General features: G+C 37.4%; 2 protein-coding genes, 1 non-coding gene and 2 pseudogenes across 3 annotated transcripts; 2 read left to right on the top strand and 3 right to left on the bottom strand.

Moving 5' to 3' along the window:
* Positions 1 to 2,342: 2,342 nt before the first annotated feature.
* LOC146918961 (putative 12-oxophytodienoate reductase 11) lies at positions 2,343 to 4,320 on the bottom strand. The gene is made up of 4 exons (XM_085712213.1): positions 4,213 to 4,320; positions 3,858 to 4,129; positions 3,340 to 3,498; positions 2,343 to 3,177 (listed from the first exon to the last, which is right to left on the bottom strand). The coding sequence occupies exons 1-4, from the start codon at positions 4,287 to 4,289 to the stop codon at positions 2,594 to 2,596; spliced, it is 1,092 nt and encodes a 363-aa protein (XP_085568339.1). The 5' UTR covers positions 4,290 to 4,320; the 3' UTR covers positions 2,343 to 2,593.
* Positions 4,321 to 5,776: 1,456 nt separating this feature from the next.
* Positions 5,777 to 6,967, top strand: LOC146918960 (F-box/kelch-repeat protein At3g06240-like; annotated as a pseudogene).
* Positions 6,968 to 7,090: 123 nt separating this feature from the next.
* LOC146918959 (uncharacterized) lies at positions 7,091 to 11,953 on the top strand (annotated as a pseudogene).
* Positions 11,954 to 12,658: 705 nt separating this feature from the next.
* LOC146918958 (putative 12-oxophytodienoate reductase 11) lies at positions 12,659 to 15,183 on the bottom strand. The gene is made up of 4 exons (XM_085712212.1): positions 14,573 to 15,183; positions 14,205 to 14,476; positions 13,652 to 13,810; positions 12,659 to 13,495 (listed from the first exon to the last, which is right to left on the bottom strand). Exons 1-4 carry the CDS (start codon positions 14,635 to 14,637, stop codon positions 12,912 to 12,914), a joined length of 1,080 nt encoding a protein of 359 aa, XP_085568338.1. The 5' UTR covers positions 14,638 to 15,183; the 3' UTR covers positions 12,659 to 12,911.
* Positions 15,184 to 17,105: 1,922 nt separating this feature from the next.
* Positions 17,106 to 17,212, bottom strand: LOC146918957 (small nucleolar RNA R71). The gene has a single exon (XR_015013054.1). It is a non-coding gene; the product is annotated as a small nucleolar RNA R71 (small nucleolar RNA).
* Positions 17,213 to 21,172: the final 3,960 nt, after the last annotated feature.

Below are 21,172 nucleotides of genomic sequence, written 5' to 3'. Positions count from 1 at the left end.
CTGCCGCAGACATAGCAAGAAATTGTTCTCTTTTGAATATTGTTATCGCCTTTCTTAGGACCAATATGTTTATTCCGTTGTTCATTTTTCTGGAACTTCTTTCCTTTGCCTTTGGACCTGTTTTTATCAACAAACTCAACAACATTAGCATTAACTGAATTTGTAGAAAATGAAACATGCTTATCTTTAAGTCTATTGGCCTCTTCAGTCTTCATATGATTGATTAGTTCTTGAAGTGACAAATCTCTCTTCTTGTGTTTGAGTTGGTTGCGGTAGTCACTCCATGATGGTGGAAATTTCTCGAGAAGCACGTTAGCTTGAAGTATCTCACACATCTTCATTTCTTCATTCAGAACTTCACCAACCAGATTCTCATATTCATGAATCTGCTCCATAATAGGCTTGTTATCCACCATTTGAAAACGCAGCCAATTTCCTACCACATATTTCTTCTTTCCAGCATCATCATCACCATAACGTTTAACCAGAATTTCCCATATCACCTTTGCAGACTTCTGATTAATGAACAAATCGAAGAGATTATTTGCCATATGATTCAGCAAATGACATCTAACAATTTTGTTGTCCTTTTCATATTTCTTCTTAGCCTCATCATTGGCTTTCTTGGTTTCTGCAGACGGTGGAGTGACTGCAGGTGTAGCGGGAGTAGCAGGAGTAGATGACTCAGTAGAGTCAACAACATCAGCAGGAGGCTCTTCAAATAACACATAATCAACCTCTAAGGCTTCAAATAGAATCAGTAGTCTTTGTGACCACCTCTTGTAATTTGTGCCATCTAGAGGTTCCAATTTTGACATATCTGGAATGATCTTTGAGGCATTCATAGTCATCTTTGTTCAGTACTGTAATTAATTTATAAAATAAAAAAAAATTCGCTTTCAGATTGTGAGAAAATAGAAAAGAGTACAGTACTAAACAAAGAAAAAGAACTTGTTGTGTCGTGGAATAACCACTGCCCTGAAAGCGAATTCGGCAAGACCTCGATGCAATCTGAGTACCGACCGCTCCCCAAGGTTAACACAACGAGCCTATGAACACGTGCACTCGTGGCCTTAGGCTATGGAAAACACAGAACAAATGCCCAGATCAATTAGGAGTGAAAAAGGAAATTTTGATGAAAAATGATCGCATTAAGAAAATTATCTCTCCCCTTCCACTTGGTTCAGACCTTTAATATAACATTTGAGTGTCAAAAACGGTTCCCTTGATTTACTGTAACAGCCAAGTCAAACCCTTAATAATAGCCCAATAATTATACGTTATTAGGCAATAAGGAAGAATAGTCAAAGCTGTTTGATAACTGAATAAAAGTGTTTAAATGAAAGATATTTCAAATAATAAAAAGAGGGATCTGACTATCAAAAGCAATTAAAGAGAAATAAGGGAAGGTAATTCTCAAACGTTTTACCAATGTGGGACACATGTGTATAATCAATTTTGCCATTGTCCAACAAGAAGACCACCTTCAGAGGCCCTTTGAGAATAATATAGGACAGCATGCTGTTGAGGAATGTTGTTGTATGATCTTTGTCTGGTCAACGGTGCCAAAACAACTCTAAAATCAAATCAATAGGGTGAGTGAATATTTTAAACAATTTTATGGTTGAAGCAAGCATAATAAATGGAATTAAAACATATTATATACCTATGAGATAGATTGTATTTGCCCATCTTGTAAGGAGTAAGAAGAAGTGGAATGGGATCACCAACCATAATTTCCATTTGATTAGTTAATCAATTATGAACTGATACTGATATATAATGAGGAAAATATACACTTGAATATGAAGTTGGAGGATATTTTTTTTATATATTATAAAAACTGGAAAGTAGTATCAGCATTTATGCTTTTTGCTGACCATTCCTTTCGTTACTGGTTATATATCGTTTTCATATTGAAAAATTCTTATTGTTAGACTTGGACAAGAAATGTAAAAATTCTACATGGCAGGCACCACTCTTCTACAGTCAGTCAAAACCAAAAACTTGATTGGTCAAATATCAAATTTTTAAGAATTCTTAATTCTTTTATAACAAAATAGCATTTGTGTTTCATATTTTCCCGGTGGTTTTTTTTCTTATTCTTTGTTACCATGCCATAGGTACAAAGCTTCAACCACAGTTTAGTGGTAGTACCTGAATTATATCTCAAGTTGAAACAATACTTGAAAGTCCTTGAGTTAGGCTTGGATTTGAAAATTTTGTGGTTCAACCGGGTAAATTAGGAATCAAATTCACTTCAGATATTTTCAAAATCAATAACAATGTCAATTCTTAGTATCACAGTAGTTACAATAGAATAGCAATTTAAAAAATTCGGGTACTACAACAATCCTTTCATTAACACAAAGCTCAAATGGTATTACAAAAATCAGGTACATAATAGTTCTACACACTGTGTGTCATAGCACAGAAGCTAGTATGAGAAGAATGAAAAAAAAAAAAATATAACTATAATTAACAAAATTCTTATTTAAGTGGCCAAATTCACTACAAAACCAATGTGTAAGAAGAAGAAAACTTATTAATATGGAGGTCCACCCTTGGATGCTACAATACAACATTGTTTTCTTCATTCGAGAAATGGATAGTCAGTGTAACCAACAACCGGATCAGAAATATAGAATGTCTCCCTATTATACTTGTTGAGAGGAGCATTGAGTGCAAATCTCTTTGGCAAATCTGGATTCGCTAAGAACAAACGACCATAAACTACAAGATCTGCCTTGTTTTCAGCTATAGCATTGATCCCGTCTTGTCTGTCATAGCCTCCTGCAGCCATGAAAGTGCCATTGAAAGCCTTTCTCATTGGCACCAGACTGTAAGGGCTTTCAATCGTTTCAGAAGCTGATTTTATTCTTGGTTCCACCATGTGACAGTAAAGAATATTGTACTTATTGAGGGCATTAACCATATGAAGTCCCAATGCATTTGGATTAGAGTCTCCGCTTTCTGCATATTCTGCAAATGGTGATAGTCTAATTCCAACTTTATCTGCTCCTATCTCATTCACAACTGCTTCAACAACTTCCAAAGGAAATCGACAACGGTTCTCAAGGGATCCACCATATTCATCTGTTCGGTCGTTCACTTGATCTTTCATGAATTGTTCAAGTAGGTAGCCATGAGCTCCATGGATTTCAACTCCATCAAAACCTTCAATTTGCACCACATTGATTATGTTAGGAGATTTGAAAAATGTCCTTGTGCATTAAAGCAACAAATAGTCATTTTTGTTAAAAATATTAATATTGTATACTATGAATATGATTGAAGCATTTTTCAATTTCGGGCGTTTGTAAAGACCAGTAAACTTACCAGCTTCAATAGCATTTCTTGCAGCAAGTCTGAAATCATTGACAATATGAGAAATTTCATCTGTACTTAGCCGTCTCGGTTTCGTGAATTGTTGTACATCATTGCTTGTGAGTGACTTGTCAGTAGAAGATATCGGTGCTTGTCCATTCGGCTGATAAACTGTTCGATTCACAAGGAAAAAACATGAACATACATTGAGTGAGTATTCTATTTGCATAAATGTGAGTAGACCTCAAAACATTAGAAAGTGGTAACACCTTGATAGTAATACTCAATAATAACCTCCAACCCAAATCATATTCAGTTTACTATCAATGATGGTAGACCTAAGTTATTTGATTAATGCCTAAAAAGCATGTTATATTTGAGCTAGGTAATGCTAAAATTATGCTAGGTCTATGTTAAAAATTGATGATCTTAACCAATTTGGGTTGACACAGATGGTGAGACCTTCCGCTCACACCAACTTTTATTTTCATAATAAATAATAGTGATATGATGAAATAAACATGATATACCTGAATTTGAAACCCTTCCAACATGCCAAATCTGACAGAAAAATATACCGCCTTTGTCATGAACCGCATCTACGATAGGTTTCCACGCCTCAACATGCTCTTTAGTCCATATACCTGGTGTGTTTGGATAGCCTTGAGCAGTGTCTGAGACACCAGTAGCTTCAGCTATGAGAAGACCACCTTTAGAGGTTCTCTGTGAATAATACTTGACAGCAATGGGTTGAGGAACATTGTTGTAGGATCTCATTCTTGTTAGTGGTGCCAAAACAACTCTGAAAATGATGTGAAATTATTTAGCAAGAGCAAAACATTAAAATAAAATAGAATAGAAAGTTAAATGGTATGTAGTATGTACCTATGAGCTAGATTGAATTTGCCCATCATGTAAGGTGTAAGAAGAGGAATTGAATCAGTGATGTTAGCAGCTTCCATTTTTTTTCTTTTGATGAAAAATATGTGATTCAATTTGAAGGGGGTTGGTTTGTATATTTATACTATAAGGTACTATGTTCTAGAAGGGGAAATACTTTTTTGTCTTATTGATAAAGTAAGTAAGGTGTGAAAAGTCAAATCCCCACGTTTGTGCTTCTTCATGGTGACGTGTGCCATTGCATAGGTATCAGGTATGTACCTGTCGATTAAAACCGTCCAAGTTCGTTATTTTCCCATTTCATTTAGAAGAAGGAATTGAAAGTATTACTATTGGTCAATGTCCTAGCTGTCTTTAAAAGGAAATGGTTTCAAATATGAAACTTTTGTGTTCACACTTCTTTTTGTTAAAAAAATAAATTTTCTTTGAAATAAATAAATAAATAATTGAACAGGGAACACCCATTCACATACACTCATTAGAACTTTTGAAGAAAAGAAATTGAGAGTGTGATATTTGAACAAGTAGAATAACTATTGAGATATGTGTGAAAATACACCTAAAACAAAGGTGAATTTGATTAAAGGAAGGAAAAAAATTATTATTATTATTATTATTATTATTATTATTATTATTATTATTATTATTAAAATGACACAGCTTGTAGATTGTAAAAAAAACTTTTCTCTTTTTATAATATTGAAATGATATTTGTACAATTATTTTGGTATAGTTTGTGGACAATTAACTCTTTTGATAAATGAAGTGTAGTCCTCATGAGTTTAACTCAGTTGACAGGGACAATGCATAAAATATATGCAAGATCCAGGGTTCAAACTTCGGGCACCACAAAAAAAAAAAACAAAATGCAAAGACTGTTTTGAAATTTTGATACGGACTATTGTGGCTATTCGTTACACGTTTAAGAACCAAAATGATTTTTTTTGAAGAACCAAAATGATTATTACCCTTGAAAAGAAAATATCGTATAATTTAATAAGTTGATGATGTGATTGGAGGAGATATATAGAGAGAGAATAATACGTTGAATGACTATATGAAAATAATGGATGTTTAAATGGTTATACACATAAATTGCTAAGTAGGTAGCCATGAGCTGGATGGATATTTCAACCCATCAAAACCTGAAACTTGCACCATATTGAGCATGTTAGATGACCTTAACAACAATTAATTAGTCCTGTTTCCGGAAAATATTATTGCACAGTGATTGAAGCATTTTTCAAATTTGGATAAATTTACCGACTTCAATAGCATTGGAAGAGAAAATCCAATCAAATGAAGGCCCTCTAACAAGTATGATGAAGGTGGAAAACGAAATTAAATAAAATAAATAAAAACTTTGGAGAAAATAAAATATAGGGATGTAAAAACTATACTCGGCCTAAGAAAAAAAAATCAATTTCTAAAAATCAAGCATAAACTCCGCGTATTTGCCATAATAGGAGCAAAAATCTCTTAAATTGTTTATAAATTCAATCCAATTTCTAGCTACAACAAGTTAACAACACCTGCAGCAGCTTGATTAGGTTTGTTTGGCATCGGCGGCTTCTCTCAATGGTGAAATCAGTGACTGCAACAAATGGAAAGGTTAGTAATATTCATATACATGACGAGCTCGCTTTTCTCGTTCTTTCAAAATTGTCTCTTAAATCATTGACTCGATTTCGTTGCGTAAGCAAATTATGGTCCCTCTTATTTCAAAATCCTTATTTTATGACCATGTTTCGAACATATTTCTTATCCAAGGATCACTCATATAACAATGATACATTACTCCTCTTTCATCATGTTGTTCTGGACAATCATATTTATCAACCTATGTTGCACTCTCTTTTTGGCGAGAATATTGAAAATAGAGTCAAACTTGATTGGCCAAATTCATTTCTAGAGGATGCATGTTATTTTTCTATTTATGGTTGTGTCAACGGCATTCTTTGTATTGAACGTAATTTGGATGAAATAGTTAGTCTATGGAACCCATCCACTAAGGAAGTCAAAGACATTCCTTCAAATCGTTTTGCTTATGAATCTTTTCATAGGGATCCTGTGTTTTCTCTTCATGGATTTGGTTATGACCATGTTAGAGATGACTATAAGGTGATTCGACACATAACTCTTTTACCACAAGATGGAGAGATTTGGAAAGACGTACGTCATCATCCCACCTCGTGGGAGATATATTGTCTAAAAGAAGATTCTTGGAGAAAAGTTGATGCAGTAGATATTCCTACAAATTACCATCTTGAAGTAGGTGTTCGAGTGTACATGGATGAAATGTGTCACTGGTGGGGTCAAAGCGTAACACGTGATGAGGTTTATTTGGTGTCATTTGACTTGAGCAGTGAGGTATTTGTGAAAACATATATACCTTCAATCATGGATGATGTTGACTCTGGACCCATGTTTAGACACTTAGACGTGTTAAATGGATCAATTGGATGGATTTTAAATTATACAGAGACAGCTACTTTACACATATCAATTTTGGGTGAAGTCGGAGTGACGGAATCTTGGACCAAACTCTTCATTGTTGGATTGTGTTGAGCATCCTATTGGAGTCGGTAAGAAGGGAGATATATTCTTTAGAAAAAAAGATGATGAACTAATTTGGTTTAATTTAAGCACTCAAAGAATTGAAGAGCTTGGTATGAAAAGTGCACATCCGTATGGCCGGATAATGATTTTTAAGGAAAGTGATGTAGGAGGGCTTTCTTAGTAATTTCATAGTATTTTATTTTAACCAAATCTTAGTAATTTTCTAGAACTTTCTATTATTATTTCGTTTTGTTTTATTTTGGCCCACGGGTTTGTTATTTCTTTCCCTATATAAGCAGAACTTATGCAGCCTAAGAGGCACACTTTTTCATTCATTAATAATATTCGAGATTTTCTCTCAATTTCTGGTGGATTCTGGAACCCTTATTTTGATAGGTTTGTCGCTTGCAACCCTATTTTCACAAGTTTGTCGCTTGCAAACTTGTTCTTTTCTATCTAGGTTTAGCGCTTGCTAATCCTACGCTTCCGTACTGCGTCAGTTGGCATCAGAGCAGGTTTCTCCTGTTCTTTTTTCTAACGTGATCAGCCATCAACCAGTTACCAGGGCAGATTTTAACGGTTTAGCTGCAACCATCAAAGCTCTTGCAGATCAGATTGCAGTGATATCCACAACAACAACGGCAACAACGGCTCAAATAACGACGTTGATGGCTAGGGTGGACGACCTCGCCAACAAAAACAACAACCGAAACAACAACAACAACCGAAATAACAACAACAACCGCAACAACAGGGGAGGAGGACCAACTCCGGATATTAGGATTCGTTATGTCAACAACCCTTCTGATGATGATTTGAGTTTTGATGAGGATGAAGTTGTGATCGATGATGGGAGTGAACGTGGGAATCACCAAGATTACCGTGTTAAGGCTGATATTCCCCTATTTCATGGAACGATGGGAGTAGAAGAATTCTTGGACTGGCAGATCGATGTTGATAGATTTTTCGAAGTCATGGGCATCCCGACAGACAAGCAGGTTAAGATGGTTGCGATCAGGCTGAAAAGCACCGCAGCTGTTTGGTGGGGATAAGCTCGTTGTTCAGAGGCGTAGACAAAATAAACCCCCTATTCGAACTTGGAGAAAGATGAAACAGTTGATGCTTGACAGATTTTTACCTGAAGATTATGAACATATTCTATATAAGATGTATATTGAATGTGTTCAGGGCAAGCGATCAGTGACTGAGTACACGGCTGAATTTTTGCGTTTTTCTGAACGTAATGAATTAGGCGAGTCCGAGAATCAAAAGGTGGCTCGGTATATTAGCGGTTTGAAAAGTTCGTTGCAAGAAAAAATGGGATTACAGACTGTTTGGACCGTTGCTGAAGCGTCCAACCTAGCTTTAAAGGCAGAAATAATAGAGAAATCCCCTAGAAATTTCTCAAATTTCAGAAGATATTCTCCACAGAACCAAGCTGATGACAAAGAGAAAAGTGCAGCAGTCAAAGATTCAAACCATGTTAGCAAAGCAAGCAGTTCTGGCAGTGCACCTCCAGTCAAGGCCCCCGTTCAAAAGCAGAACAACCCTTATGCGTATCCTAGTGGTGATAATTGTTACCGCTGCGGTGGGAAGGGTCACAAGTCCAATGTTTGTCCATCAAGGAGGGTTGTTGGAGTAGCAGAAGGTTTGGATGATGGTGATGAGCAACTTGATGAGGAAGATGAATACGCAGGAGTTGAGTTTGCTGAGGAAGATTCTGAAGAGAGAGTGAACTTTGTGCTTCAGCGAACGTTGCTGGCATCCAAAGAGGAAGGTCAACGCAAAAATTTATTTAAGACTCGTTGTTCCGTCAATAACAAAGTATGTGACCTGATAATTGATAATGGAAGCACGGAGAACTTGGTGTCAAAAAAATTGGTGGATTATTTCAAGCTGCCCACGGAGCCTCATGAGAAGCCATACTCTCTCCGCTGGGTCAGCAAGGGATCCCAGGTACGAGTGACGCTGTCCTGCAAAGTTCCTATATCCATCGGCAAACATTATAGAGAATAGGTACTTTGTGATGTTCTTGATATGGATGTTTGTCATATTTTACTTGGTAGACCTTGGCAGTTTGATAAAGATATTACTTATCGGGGACGGGATAATGTGATGTTGTTTACTTGGGGAGCCCATAAGATTGCTATGACACCTGTTTTACAATTTGATAAGAACCCAAAAGAGAAGAAAACGAGTTTCCTAGTGATGACTCAGAATGAAAAGGAACTTGATGATGCTGTTAAGGAAACTGAGTGTTTTTGTCCGGTTGTGATCAAAGGGCTGATGAATGTGGTGAAAGAAGAGATTCCGATACCAAGTGAAGTCTTAGAAATTCTAAAAGATTTCAATGAGCTGATTGCAGATGAGCTTCCAAATGATTTACCTCCTATGAGAGATATTCAACATCAGATAGACTTGATTCTAGGATCTAGCCTACCAAACCTTCCTCATTACCGCATGAGTCCTAAAGAGAACGAGATTTTAAGGGAGCAGATTGAGGATTTACTAAGAAAGGGATTCATCCGTGAGAGCATGAGTCCTTGTGCTGTCCCAGTCCTTTTAGTACCAAAGAAAGGAAATCAGTGAAGGATGTGTGTCGACAGTAGAGCCATCAACAAGATAACTATCAAGTATCGGTTTCCAATTCCCCGTTTAGAAGACATGCTTGATGAGTTGTCAGGGTCTAAGGTGTTTTCAAAACTAGATATGCGTAGTGGATATCATCAAATCAGAATTAGACCTGGAGATGAGTGGAAGACAGCTTTCAAGAGTAAGGATGGACTTTATGAATGGCTAGTGATGCCTTTCGGATTGTCAAACGCCCCTAGCACCGTCATGCGATTAATGAATCAGGTTCTACGCCCCTTTATTGGATCCTTTGTGGTAGTTTATTTTGATGATATTTTGATTTATAGTAAGTCCAAGAAAGAGCACTTGGAACATGTGAGGCTGGTTTTGCAAGTTTTACAAGATAATCAGTTGTACATTAATCTGAAAAAGTGCACATTCAGTACCAATAAGTTACTTTTCTTGGGGTTTATAGTTGGTGAAGAAGGAATCCAGGTTGATGAGGAAAAGGTGAGGGCTATCAGAGATTGGCCTGCACCCACATCAGTTACTGAAGTACGTAGTTTTCACGGACTGGCCACTTTTTATAGAAGATTTATCAGAGATTTCAACACTATCACTGCACCAATCACAGAATGTTTGAAGAAAGGAAAATTCAAGTGGGGTTCCGAGCAAGATCAGAGTTTTGCCTTAATAAAAACGAAGTTGTGCACCGCCCCAGTCTTAGCTCTTCCTGATTTTGAAAAGGTGTTCCAAGTTGAATGTGATGCTAGTGGAATTGGAATAGGAGCTGTTTTGTCTCAAGAGAAGAAGCCAATTGCTTTCTTTAGTGAGAAGTTGAGTGAAGCTCGCCAAAAATGGAGTACTTATGACCAAGAATTTTACTCCGTTTTCAGAGCCCTTCGCCAATGGGAGCATTATCTGATTCATAGAGAGTTCATTCTGTTTACTGATCATCAAGCTCTGAAATTTCTCCATAGTCAGAAAGTAATCAACAAGATGCACGCTCGGTGGGTGAGTTTTCTGCAAAAATTCCCATTTATTATTCAGCATAAATCTGGTGCTCTCAACAAGGTAGCTGATGCTTTAAGTAGGAGAGCTTCTTTGCTTGTCACTTTAGCACAAGAGGTTGTGGGTTTTGAATGCCTAAACGAATTATATGAGAGTGATGTTGAGTTCAAAAAATTATGGGCCAATTGCAAGGAGCATCCTTGTGCAGATTTTCATATTCGAGAAGGATACCTTTTTAAAGGAGACCAACTGTGCATTCCTTGCTCATCCTTGAGGGAGAAATTAATTAGGGACCTACATAGTGGCGGTTTTAGTGGACACATGGGGCGAGATAAGACCATTGCTAGTCTAGAAGAAAGGTTTTATTGGCCGCACTTGAGAAAAGATGTTGGAATCATTGTCAGGAAATGCTACACTTGCCAAGTTTCTAAAGGTCTGTCGCAAAACACTGGTCTTTACATGCCTTTACCCATTCCTGATGACATTTGGCAGGATTTATCTATGGATTTCGTGTTGGGTTTGCCTCGTACCCAGCGAGGTGTGGATTCTGTGTTTGTGGTTGTGGACCGATTCTCCAAGATGTCCCATTTCATTGCATGCAAGAAGACTGCGGATGCATCCAACATAGCCAAATTGTTTTTCAGAGAGGTTGTGCACCTTCATGGGGTTCCTACATCTATTACCTCCGACAGAGACACCAAATTCCTCAGTCATTTTTGGATTACTCTGTGGAAATTATTTGGAACATCACTGAACAGGAGTTCTACCGCTCACCCCCAGACTGATGGACAAACTGAGGTCACGAACAGGACTTTGGGAAATATGATTCGATGTGTTTGTGGTGACAAACCGAAACAATGGGACTTGGCTTTACCTCAGGTTGAATTTTCTTATAACAGCATCGTGCATTCTGCTACCGGAAAAACACCTTTTGCACTTGTTTACACTTATGTCCCTAGACATGTGGTTGATTTGATTAAGTTGCCTAAAGCTCCTGGAGTTAGCGTAGCTACTGAAAAGATGGCTGAAGGGATTATGACTGTGAAAGATTCTGTCAAGGCCAAGTTAGAAGCTACCGGGTTGAAAAATAAAGCTGCTGCAGATAAACGGCGAAGAGTCAAGGTTTTCAATGTGGGGGATGTGATGGTGTTTCCGCGAAAAGAGAGATTTCCCGTTGGTACCTACAGCAAGCTACAGCCCCGCAAGTATGGTCCGTTCAAAGTGACTCGCAAGATCAATGATAATGCATATGTGGTAGCACTTCCAGATTCTATGAACATTTCCAACACTTTCAATGTGGTAGACATTCATGAATACCATGCAGATGAAGTCCTTTATCAAGATGAGAACTCGGGGTCGAGTTCTTCAGAGGTGGAGGAGACTGATGTAGGAGGGCTTTCTTAGTAATTTCATAGTATTTTATTTTAACCAAATCTTAGTAATTTTCTAGAACTTTCTATTATTATTTCGTTTTGTTTTATTTTGGCCCACGGGTTTGTTATTTCTTTCCCTATATAAGCAGAACTTATGTAGCCTAAGAGGCACACTTTTTCATTCATTAATAATATTCGAGATTTTCTCTCAATTTCTGGTGGATTCTGGAACCCTTATTTTGATAGGTTTGTCGCTTGCAACCCTATTTTCACAAGTTTGTCGCTTGCAAACTTGTTCTTTTCTATCTAGGTTTAGCGCTTGCTAACCCTACGCTTCCGTACTGCGTCAGAAAGCCTTCTACCTATTTAGAAAAATAAACAATTAGTTTATTTTTTTTCCACTAGAAGTATAGTCATGCTATGAATCCCCGTGCTGTTTTATTTTGTTACTTCCTAAGTGGCAAAAATGACAATTATACACTTGAGGTTCTAGCTCGGTGCAAGAGCTCGGAATTATAACCTTACCGTATTGAGTTTGAATCTTCTTGTGAATAATTGTAAAATGGTCGTTAGTGTTACTTTAATTCATAAATATTTTTCATTATGCTTGTTTTTCATTGTGAACAATAGATATTTATGCATGTTAATCTTCAGTGTTGCTACTAGGTATGATAGCATGTTTCTCTTTGTTTTTTCATTTGCTGTTACTATAATATTTCTTTGTATGATTTTTCATAAAATATAAGATGTAATTTATGGCATCGACAAGTTAAAGGGAAACAATAAATTGAAAGTAGCTAAAACCATTATGTTATTTTGGAACAGAACCATCGAATGTACAAATGTGTTCAGAAATCACAGTTCTTTCAAATTTAAATGTTCTTATGATTTCTATTTGTTTTTTATTTATATTCAAATTGGACAAGAAATTCAATGAGTATTTACTCATTCATGAGACTTCATATGACTTAAGGATCAGGTACATAATAGTTTGCACACTGTGTGTCCTAGCAGAGAAGCTAGTATGAATAAAAAATATTACTATAAGCAACAAAATTCTTATTTAAGTAAACAAATTCACTACAAAAACAAATGTGCAGGGAGAAAAAGCTTATTAAATAAGGAGGTTCCGCTTCCAACCCTGGATGCTACAATACAACATTGTTTTCTTCATTCAAGAAATGGATAGTCCGTATAACCAACAACCGGATCAGAAATGTAGAATGTTTCCCTATTATACTTGTTAAGAGGAGCATTGAGAGCAAATCTCTTTGGCAAATCTGGATTAGCTAAGAATAAACGACCATAAACAACAAGATCTGCCCTATTTTCTGCTATAGCATTGATCCCATCTTGTCTGTCATAACCTCCTGCAACCATGAAAGTGCCGTTGAAAGCCTTTCTCATTGGCACCAGGCTGTAAGGGCTTTCAATTGTTTCAGTATTTGATTTTATTCTTGGTTCCACCATGTGACAATAAAGAATATTGTATTTATTGAGAGCATTGGCCATATAAAGTCCCAATTCATTGGGATTGGAGTCTTCACTTTCTGCATATTGTGCAAAAGGTGATAGTCTAATTCCAACTCTCTCTGCTCCTATCTCATTCACAACAGCTTCAACAACTTCCAATGCAAATCGACATCGGTTCTCTAGGGATCCACCGTATTCATCTGTTCTGTCATTCACTTTATCTTTCATGAATTGTTCAAGTAGGTAGCCATGAGCTCCATGAATTTCAACACCATCAAAACCTGCAATTTGCATCACATTGAGCATGTTAGTTGATTTTCAAAATGTCCTTGTGCCCTTTAAAGCAACAAATAGTCTTGTTTCTAAAAAATATCAGTATTGTACTATGATTGAAGTACTTTTCGTTTGGATAAATTTGTAAAGATCAACAAACTTACCAGCTTCAATAGCATTTCTTGCGGCGAGTCTGAAGTCATTGACAATATCAGGAATTTCATCTGTCCCAAGCCTTCTCGGTGGCGAGAATTTTTCAAAATCATTGCTTGTGAGTGACTTGTCTGTAGAAGATATCGGTGCTTGTCCATTCGGCTGAAAACCTGTTGAGAATAACATGGACATACCGAGTTGACATACTGAGTTAGTATTTTATTTGTATAAATGTGTGCATATATATATTACTTAAAAAATCAGAAAGCAGTCACCCCTTAGTAGTAGAAATACTAAAAAAAATAACGGATTTAGGTTGTGTATAATCACGGAGTTGTGACTGCATTTATTCAGACACGTCAAAACTGTCCGATCAATATTGGACAGACTGGATTTCAAGCTCAAGAATTTAGATTTAAAAAGTCAAAATTTGCATTGAAATCTAGACAATCGATCTTGATGTGGTTGACTGCATACACGCACACTACAAACAATCGAAATCCAACAATAATAAACAATCTCGAACTAAAATAATCTTCAAATTATATAAGGAAAAATACATACCTGAATTAGAAACTCTTCCAACATGCCAAATCTGACAGAAGAATGTAGAACCTTTGGCATGAACAGCATCTACAATGGGTTTCCATGCCTCAACTTGCTCTTTAGTCCATATACCTGGTGTGTCTGGATAGCCTTGAGCAGTGTCAGAGACACCAGTAGCTTCAGCTATAAGAAGACCACCTTTAGAGGACCTTTGAGAGTAATAGAGGACAGCATGAGGTTGAGGAACTTTGCCATAGGATCTTATTCTAGTGAGTGGTGCCAAAACAACTCTGAAATGCAAGATAAGGTAAGCATTGATATTGAAATTGAATAGAAAGTGAAATAAACATAACATTGAAATTGAAAGTATAATAGGTAGTAGGTACCTATGAGAGAGATTGAAATTGCCCATCTTGTAAGGTGTAATAAGAGGAATGGGATCAGCTTCCATTTTGAAACCACCAATTAAATCAAATAATGTGATAAGTAAATAAATTTTGATGCAAATATGCAATTCAATTTGAGAGGGAGTTGTTAGGGTGCATCTATATTTATAGTATATGGTATGTGATGGAAAGTCAAATACCCCACCAAAAACTTTTTGGTGACGTGTGCCATTGCGTTGCTAACTTGCTATAGTTGCTTATTGGCATATTGTCCCCATTGAAGAGGAAGGTCTTATTTTATTTGTTTCTATTTGTACCTCTCCATTAAACCGTCCACGTTCCTTCTTTTCTCATCAATTTGGAAGTGGAAAAATTTGTCGGTGTCCCTGCTGTTTTTAATAGGAAATGCTTGTTGTGTTCATAACATAGTAAACACAAGTATAATATTCTTTTGACTCTAGTAAATGTAATGTAAACACAATTATGTTCATATGGAAACATGTTTTTCGAAGAAGAAAAAAGGAGAGCTTATTTTTGTATGATAAAGCACGTAATTTGGAGGAAATCATTCGTGTTCACAAGATTTAGATACAATATTTACACCCACACTCTTTTTTTTTTTTTTTGACGTTAAATACTGATGACACCTTGTCATTACGTAATTTTATATGTATTTTCATCACAAAAAGGAGTTCACAGAAGACTTATGCAGCAAAAAGAGCAGAAAAACTGAAGGAAACGCAAAGAAATAAAACGTGTCACGATTTGGTATAAACGTGACACGATTTGGGAAGCACAAGAAGCCTTGTTTCGACATTAGGAAAACGTGTCACGATTGGTAAAACGTGACACGATTTGGTGAAACCCTAATTCAGTTTCTTGCTCCAGAAGGTAAAAACGTGTCACGATTCACTTAAAACGTGACACGATTTGGGCGATATTCTGTGCCTATTTATGCTGAAGTCTATTCCAAAAACAGGGGTTACGAATTCTAGAGAGCCAAGTGCGATTTTACAACTACAAGGAGGACCAGGAGGACGATTTCTTCATCTTCCAACCACTTTGTGTATGTTTTATTACCTCTAATGATTATGTTATTTGTAAACATTATTATGAGTAGCTAAATCCATTAGAGGTTAGGTCTGAGATGATTCGTTGTAACCCTAATTGAGATATTATGTTGTGAAACTCTATTTATTGTGAATGATATTCTAGTCTTTATTCAATTCAATTGTTCTTAATGCTTTTTATATCCTGATCAAATATAAATATGATTTTGTGAGAATGAATGACTACTGACCATAGCTTTCTACTTAGACCTATTGAATTGTTCTAATAAACATGGTTAGTCTAGGAATGGATAATCGTTTATTAGTGATGTTAGGTTAACGTGCTTTAAACCTTCAAAGATTATTAGACCACCTAAGGGATTAGGGGCTGTAGTTTAAGGAGAGGGTCCTAACTCAAGGGATTGATTAGGACTATTTTGTTAACTATCGTGGGATTAGAAGATCATTCATACGAATAGGTGCAACATAACAATTAGGGGAACATAGATGATTCGAAAGACCTAAACTCATCTCTCTCTTATTCTTGAAAACCAATTTATTTTTAGCAATTATTTTTTATGCAATCAAACCAATCTACTGCCTAGTGGCAAATCAAAATAACCTTTATACATCCTAAAATACAACGTAGTTGAATTATTGAGATTAAAAACAGTCCTCGTGGGATCGATATTTTTACTACTTCGATAGTATTTGGTGCACTTGCCAAACCTCTATCAAGTTTTTGGCGCCGTTGCCGGGGACTGTTGAACTATTTCAACAAGGCAATTACGTTATAGTTTAGGGTTTTTGCAATTTAATTTTCTGTTTTTAATTTTTATTTTTCTGTTTTCATATTCACTTGATTACTTTGCGTTGTGCAGTGCTACTAAGGTATTTTGCTGTTTATGCGAGGTAAACAGAGCTCTGACGACCTAGAGTACGATCCGGAGATTGAAAGAACTGCTAGAGCACTTCGGAAAGCTGTCCGATCGCAAAGGTTAGCTCAATCCGTTCCACCGGGTGTTCGAGAACAAGTACCGGAGCAACTCTCAAGTGAATCTGAAACAATCTCTTCTCCTAAATCTGCAACTATGGAAGGAGAAGGAGTTGTACCACCAAGACCTAAGCTTGGAGACTACGGGTTAGCCACTCATCGCGGTCAACTGACCCACACTTTTCAACCAGCTAACCCCGTAGCGTTCGACATCAAGACAACTGTCCTCAATGGTTTGAGGGACAAGCAATTCGATGGGACTGAAGCTATGAGTCCTCATGAACACTTGAGCCGTTTTGCTGAAACCTGTGAGTTTTGTGTGCAACCAGCCACCGTGACTGAAGCACAAAAGAAGCTAAGGCTATTTCCTTTCACCTTGACGGGAAGAGCAAAAGATTGGTTGCTAACAATTCCAAACGGGACTGTCCAAACATGGGAAGAGTTAGAGCTGAAGTTCTTGGAGAAATACTTCCCTATGTCTAAGTACTGGGACAAGAAGATGGAGATCTCTAACTTCAAGCAAGGAGAAGGTGAATCATTGTACGATGCTTGGGAGCGATTCAATTTGCTTCTCAAGAGATGCCCTAATCATGAGTTCACCGAGAAGCAATACCTCCAAATCTTCACTGAGGGGGTAACACCAAACACTCGAATGTTCTTAGATGCTTCCGCGGGAGGTAGTCTCAAAAGTAAAACTGATCATGAAGTTCAAGCTCTAATTGAAAACATGGCTGGCAATGAGTATCGTGATCAAGCTAAAAAGAAAGAAAGAGGAGTGTTTGGGGTGAGTGAACAAACTGCTATCCTTGCTAACCAAGCAGCTATGAACAAACAAATCGAAGCTCTAACTAAGGAGTTTCAAGGCTTCACTTTGGCTCATAAGCAACAACAAGTGGCTGCAATCAAATGTGACTTATGTGGTGAAGAACATCCAAACGGTGAATGTGTTCCGGAAGGATCAAGTGAAGAAGCTAACTTCATGGGAGGTTATCAAAGGCAGAATCAATACTACAATTCAGGCATTAATAAGCATCCAAATCTAAGCTACTCAAATAACAATGCTTTAAATTCTCAAATGCTTACTCCTCCTCAACAACAACAAAGGAAGCCATCAGCTCTTGAAGAAACTATGATGAATTTCATGAAGATGACTCAAGGCAACTTTGAAGAGATGAAGAAGAGTCAAGAAGCTGAAAGAAAGAACAATGAAGCTTCTAGGAAGATGCTTGAAACTCAACTGGGGCAATTAGCTAAGCAGTTGGCTGAACAAAACAAAGGCGGATTCTCAGGTAACACTAAAGATAACCCTAAGAATGAGTCTTGTAATGCTATTGAACTGAGGAGCAAAAAGGTTTTGACACCTTTAGTTCCAAAAGCTCCAAAGAAGGTTGATGAAGTAGTTGAGGTGGAGGAGAACGAGGTAGTTGAAGAAAATGATCATGGAGTAGTTGAAAAAAATGATGAGGATGTAGTTGAAAATGAAAAGAAGAAAAAAATAGAGGGAGATAAAAGTGAGAAATTGATAGATGAAGACTCAATCTTGAGGAAGTCAAAGAGTCAAATCTTGAAAGATGGAGACAAGCCACAAATTATTCCATCATATGTGAAGCTTCCTTACCCTCATCTAGAGAAGAAGAAAAAGAAGGAGGAAGGACAATTCAAGAAGTTCATGCAACTTGTCTCACAACTTCAAGTAAATATCCCTTTCAGTGAGGCTCTTGATCAAATGCCTTTGTATGCCAAGTTCATGAAAGATTTGTTAACCAAAAGAAGGAAGCCTAAGGATGATGAGAACATAGCACTTTCTGAAAATTGTAGTGCTATTCTTCAAAAGAAGTTGCCACCTAAGCTGAAGGATCCTGGTGCTTTTACTATCCCTTGTTCAATTGGACCGGTAGACATTGGAAGAGCTTTATGTGACTTGGGAGCAAGTATAAATCTGATGCCACTTTCAATGATGAAGAAGCTCAAGTGTGGGGAGCCAAAACCAACGAGAATGACCATTACTTTAGCTGATCGGTCAATCTCTTACCCTTTCGGTATACTTGAAGATGTGCTAGTCAAAGTTAATGATCTTGTGTTTCCAGCAGACTTTGTGATCTTAGACATGGCTGAAGATGAAGATATGCCACTCATTTTAGGAAGACCTTTCCTTGCAACTGGTCGTGCTTTGATTGATGTTGAGATGGGAGAGCTAATGTTGAGGTTCCATAATGAGCAAGTGGTGTTCAATATCTTCGAAGCAATGAAACACCGAGAGGAAAATCCCAAGTGTTACCGGATTGATGTTGTTGAAGAAATAGTAGAAGACAACTCTCGTGAACCTCAACCACCACAACCTCTTGAAAGAGCAATTGTAAATTCTATAGAGAGTTGTGAGCATGATGAAGATCTTGAAGTAAGAGATTGTGTGAAGCAACTAGCAGCAAGCAAGCAAGAGTTGGGACCGGTAAAAATAGAAGAATTAATGGGTAAGCACTCTATGGATGCTCCTATTTTGAGTGGAGAAGGAGAGAAAAACCCAGAATTAAAAGAACTCCCTTCTCATTTGAAATATGTTTTTCTCACTAAGGATGCCTCTAAACCAGTAATCATCAGCAATACCTTGACACCTTTGGAAGAAGAAAAATTAATGAGGGTGTTAAGAGACAATCAAGGAGCTTTGGGGTGGAACATTTCTGATTTGAAGGGTATTAGTCCAGCTTATTGCATGCATAAAATACACATGGAGGCTGAATACAAACCGGTGGTTCAACCTCAAAGGAGACTTAACCCAACAATGAAGGAAGTGGTAAAGAAAGAGGTGCTGAAGTTACTAGATGCAGGTATGATCTACCCTATCTCTGATAGCTCATGGGTAAGTCCGGTCCACGTGGTACCAAAGAAAGGTGGAATGACGGTGGTGGCTAATGAAAAAAATGAATTAATACCCACCCGCACTGTTACTGGTTGGAGGATGTGTATAGACTACCGGAGGTTGAACACCGCAACAAGGAAGGATCATTTCCCTTTACCATTCATGGACCAAATGATTGAGAGGTTGGCTGGCCAAGCCTTTTATTGCTTTTTGGATGGGTATTCGGGGTACAATCAGATTGCGGTAGCTCCAGAAGATCAAGAGAAGACAGCCTTCACTTGTCCATTTGGTATATTTGCTTATAGGAGGATGCCCTTTGGGCTGTGTAATGCGCCGGCGACCTTTCAAAGGTGTATGCTCTCCATCTTCTCTGACATGATAGAAAAGAATATTGAGGTATTTATGGACGACTTTTCTGTGTTTGGTAAGTCTTTTGATCAATGCTTATTTCACCTAGATGCTGTCCTTAAACGATGCACCGAAACTAACCTTGTTTTAAACTGGGAAAAATGTCACTTTATGGTGACCGAAGGTATAGTTTTGGGGCATAAAATAAGTGCTAAGGGCATAGAGGTGGACCAAGCTAAAATAGAGGTTATAGAGAAGCTCCCTCCACCTGTTAATGTTAAGGGAATAAGAAGTTTCTTGGGGCATGCTGGTTTCTATCGGCGTTTTATAAAAGATTTTTCAAAAATTTCCAAGCCCCTTTGTAACCTCTTGGTCAAAGAAACTGAATTTAATTTTGATGATGAATGTTTGAATGCTTTTTCTTTGATTAAAAACAAGTTGGTAACTGCACCAATAATCATTGCACCCGATTGGGATGTACCATTTGAACTTATGTGTGATGCAAGTGATTATGCTGTTGGTGCAGTTCTAGGCCAACGCAAGAACAAGTTTTTCCATGCAATTTACTATGCAAGCAAAGTTTTAAATGAGAATCAAATTAACTATTCCACAACAGAAAAAGAGTTGCTTGCGGTAATTTTTGCATTGGAAAAGTTTCGTTCTTATCTAATAGGCTCCAAAGTCATTGTTTTTACAGATCATGCAGCTCTTAAATATCTCTTGACAAAAGGGGATTCAAAGCCTCGGCTGTTGAGGTGGATCCTTTTGCTACAAGAATTCGATCTTGAGATTCGTGACAAGAAAGGAGTAGAGAACGTAGTAGCTGATCATCTATCAAGGCTGGAAAATGATGAGGTGACAAACAAAGAGAAGGCCATCAAGGCCGAATTTCCTGATGAACAACTGTTTGCTATTGGAGAAAGGCCTTGGTTTGCTGACATTGCGAACTTTAAGGCCGGTAACATAGTTCCTGATGATATGACCTATCCTCAGAGAAAAAAATTCTTCAAGGATGCAAACCACTACTTGTGGGATGACCCGTATCTGTTTAAGATAGGAACTGACGGTTTGATAAGACGTTGTGTTACAGGTAAGGAAGCTCATAGTATCATGTGGCACTGCCATAGCTCAGCTTATGGGGGCCACCATAGTGGAGAAAGAACCGCGGCAAAAATTTTGCAAAGTGGATTCTGGTGGCCCACCCTTTTCAAAGATTGCCACGACTTTGTTGCACATTGTGACAAATGCCAAAGGACAGGTAACATCTCTAAGAGGAATGAGATGCCCCTATCAGGAATCATCGAAGTTGAACCATTTGATTGTTGGGGCATCGACTTTATGGGACCTTTCCC

Source organism: Medicago sativa, chromosome 5 (genome assembly GCF_051527215.1).
Source record: "Medicago sativa cultivar Bolivia chromosome 5, Bolivia_mono, whole genome shotgun sequence".
Lineage (NCBI taxonomy): Eukaryota > Viridiplantae > Streptophyta > Magnoliopsida > Fabales > Fabaceae > Medicago > Medicago sativa.
The sequence above is the reverse complement of the archived record's forward strand: the minus strand, read 5'-3'. Positions and strand labels throughout refer to the sequence as shown.

Coding starts and splice junctions, on each gene's coding strand:
- LOC146918961 (XM_085712213.1), bottom strand. CDS start 4,289: ATGGAAGCTGCTAACATCACTGATTCAATTCCTCTTCTTACACCTTAC. Junction 4,130..4,212: donor AAATTCAATCTAGCTCATAG/GTACATACTACA, acceptor CATCATTTTCAG/AGTTGTTTTGGCACCACTAA. Junction 3,499..3,857: donor TGGAAGGGTTTCAAATTCAG/GTATATCATGTT, acceptor TGAATCGAACAG/TTTATCAGCCGAATGGACAA.
- LOC146918958 (XM_085712212.1), bottom strand. CDS start 14,637: ATGGAAGCTGATCCCATTCCTCTTATTACACCTTACAAGATGGGCAAT. Junction 14,477..14,572: donor AATTTCAATCTCTCTCATAG/GTACCTACTACC, acceptor CTTGCATTTCAG/AGTTGTTTTGGCACCACTCA. Junction 13,496..13,651: donor AAGAAATGCTATTGAAGCTG/GTAAGTTTGTTG, acceptor TGCAAATTGCAG/GTTTTGATGGTGTTGAAATT.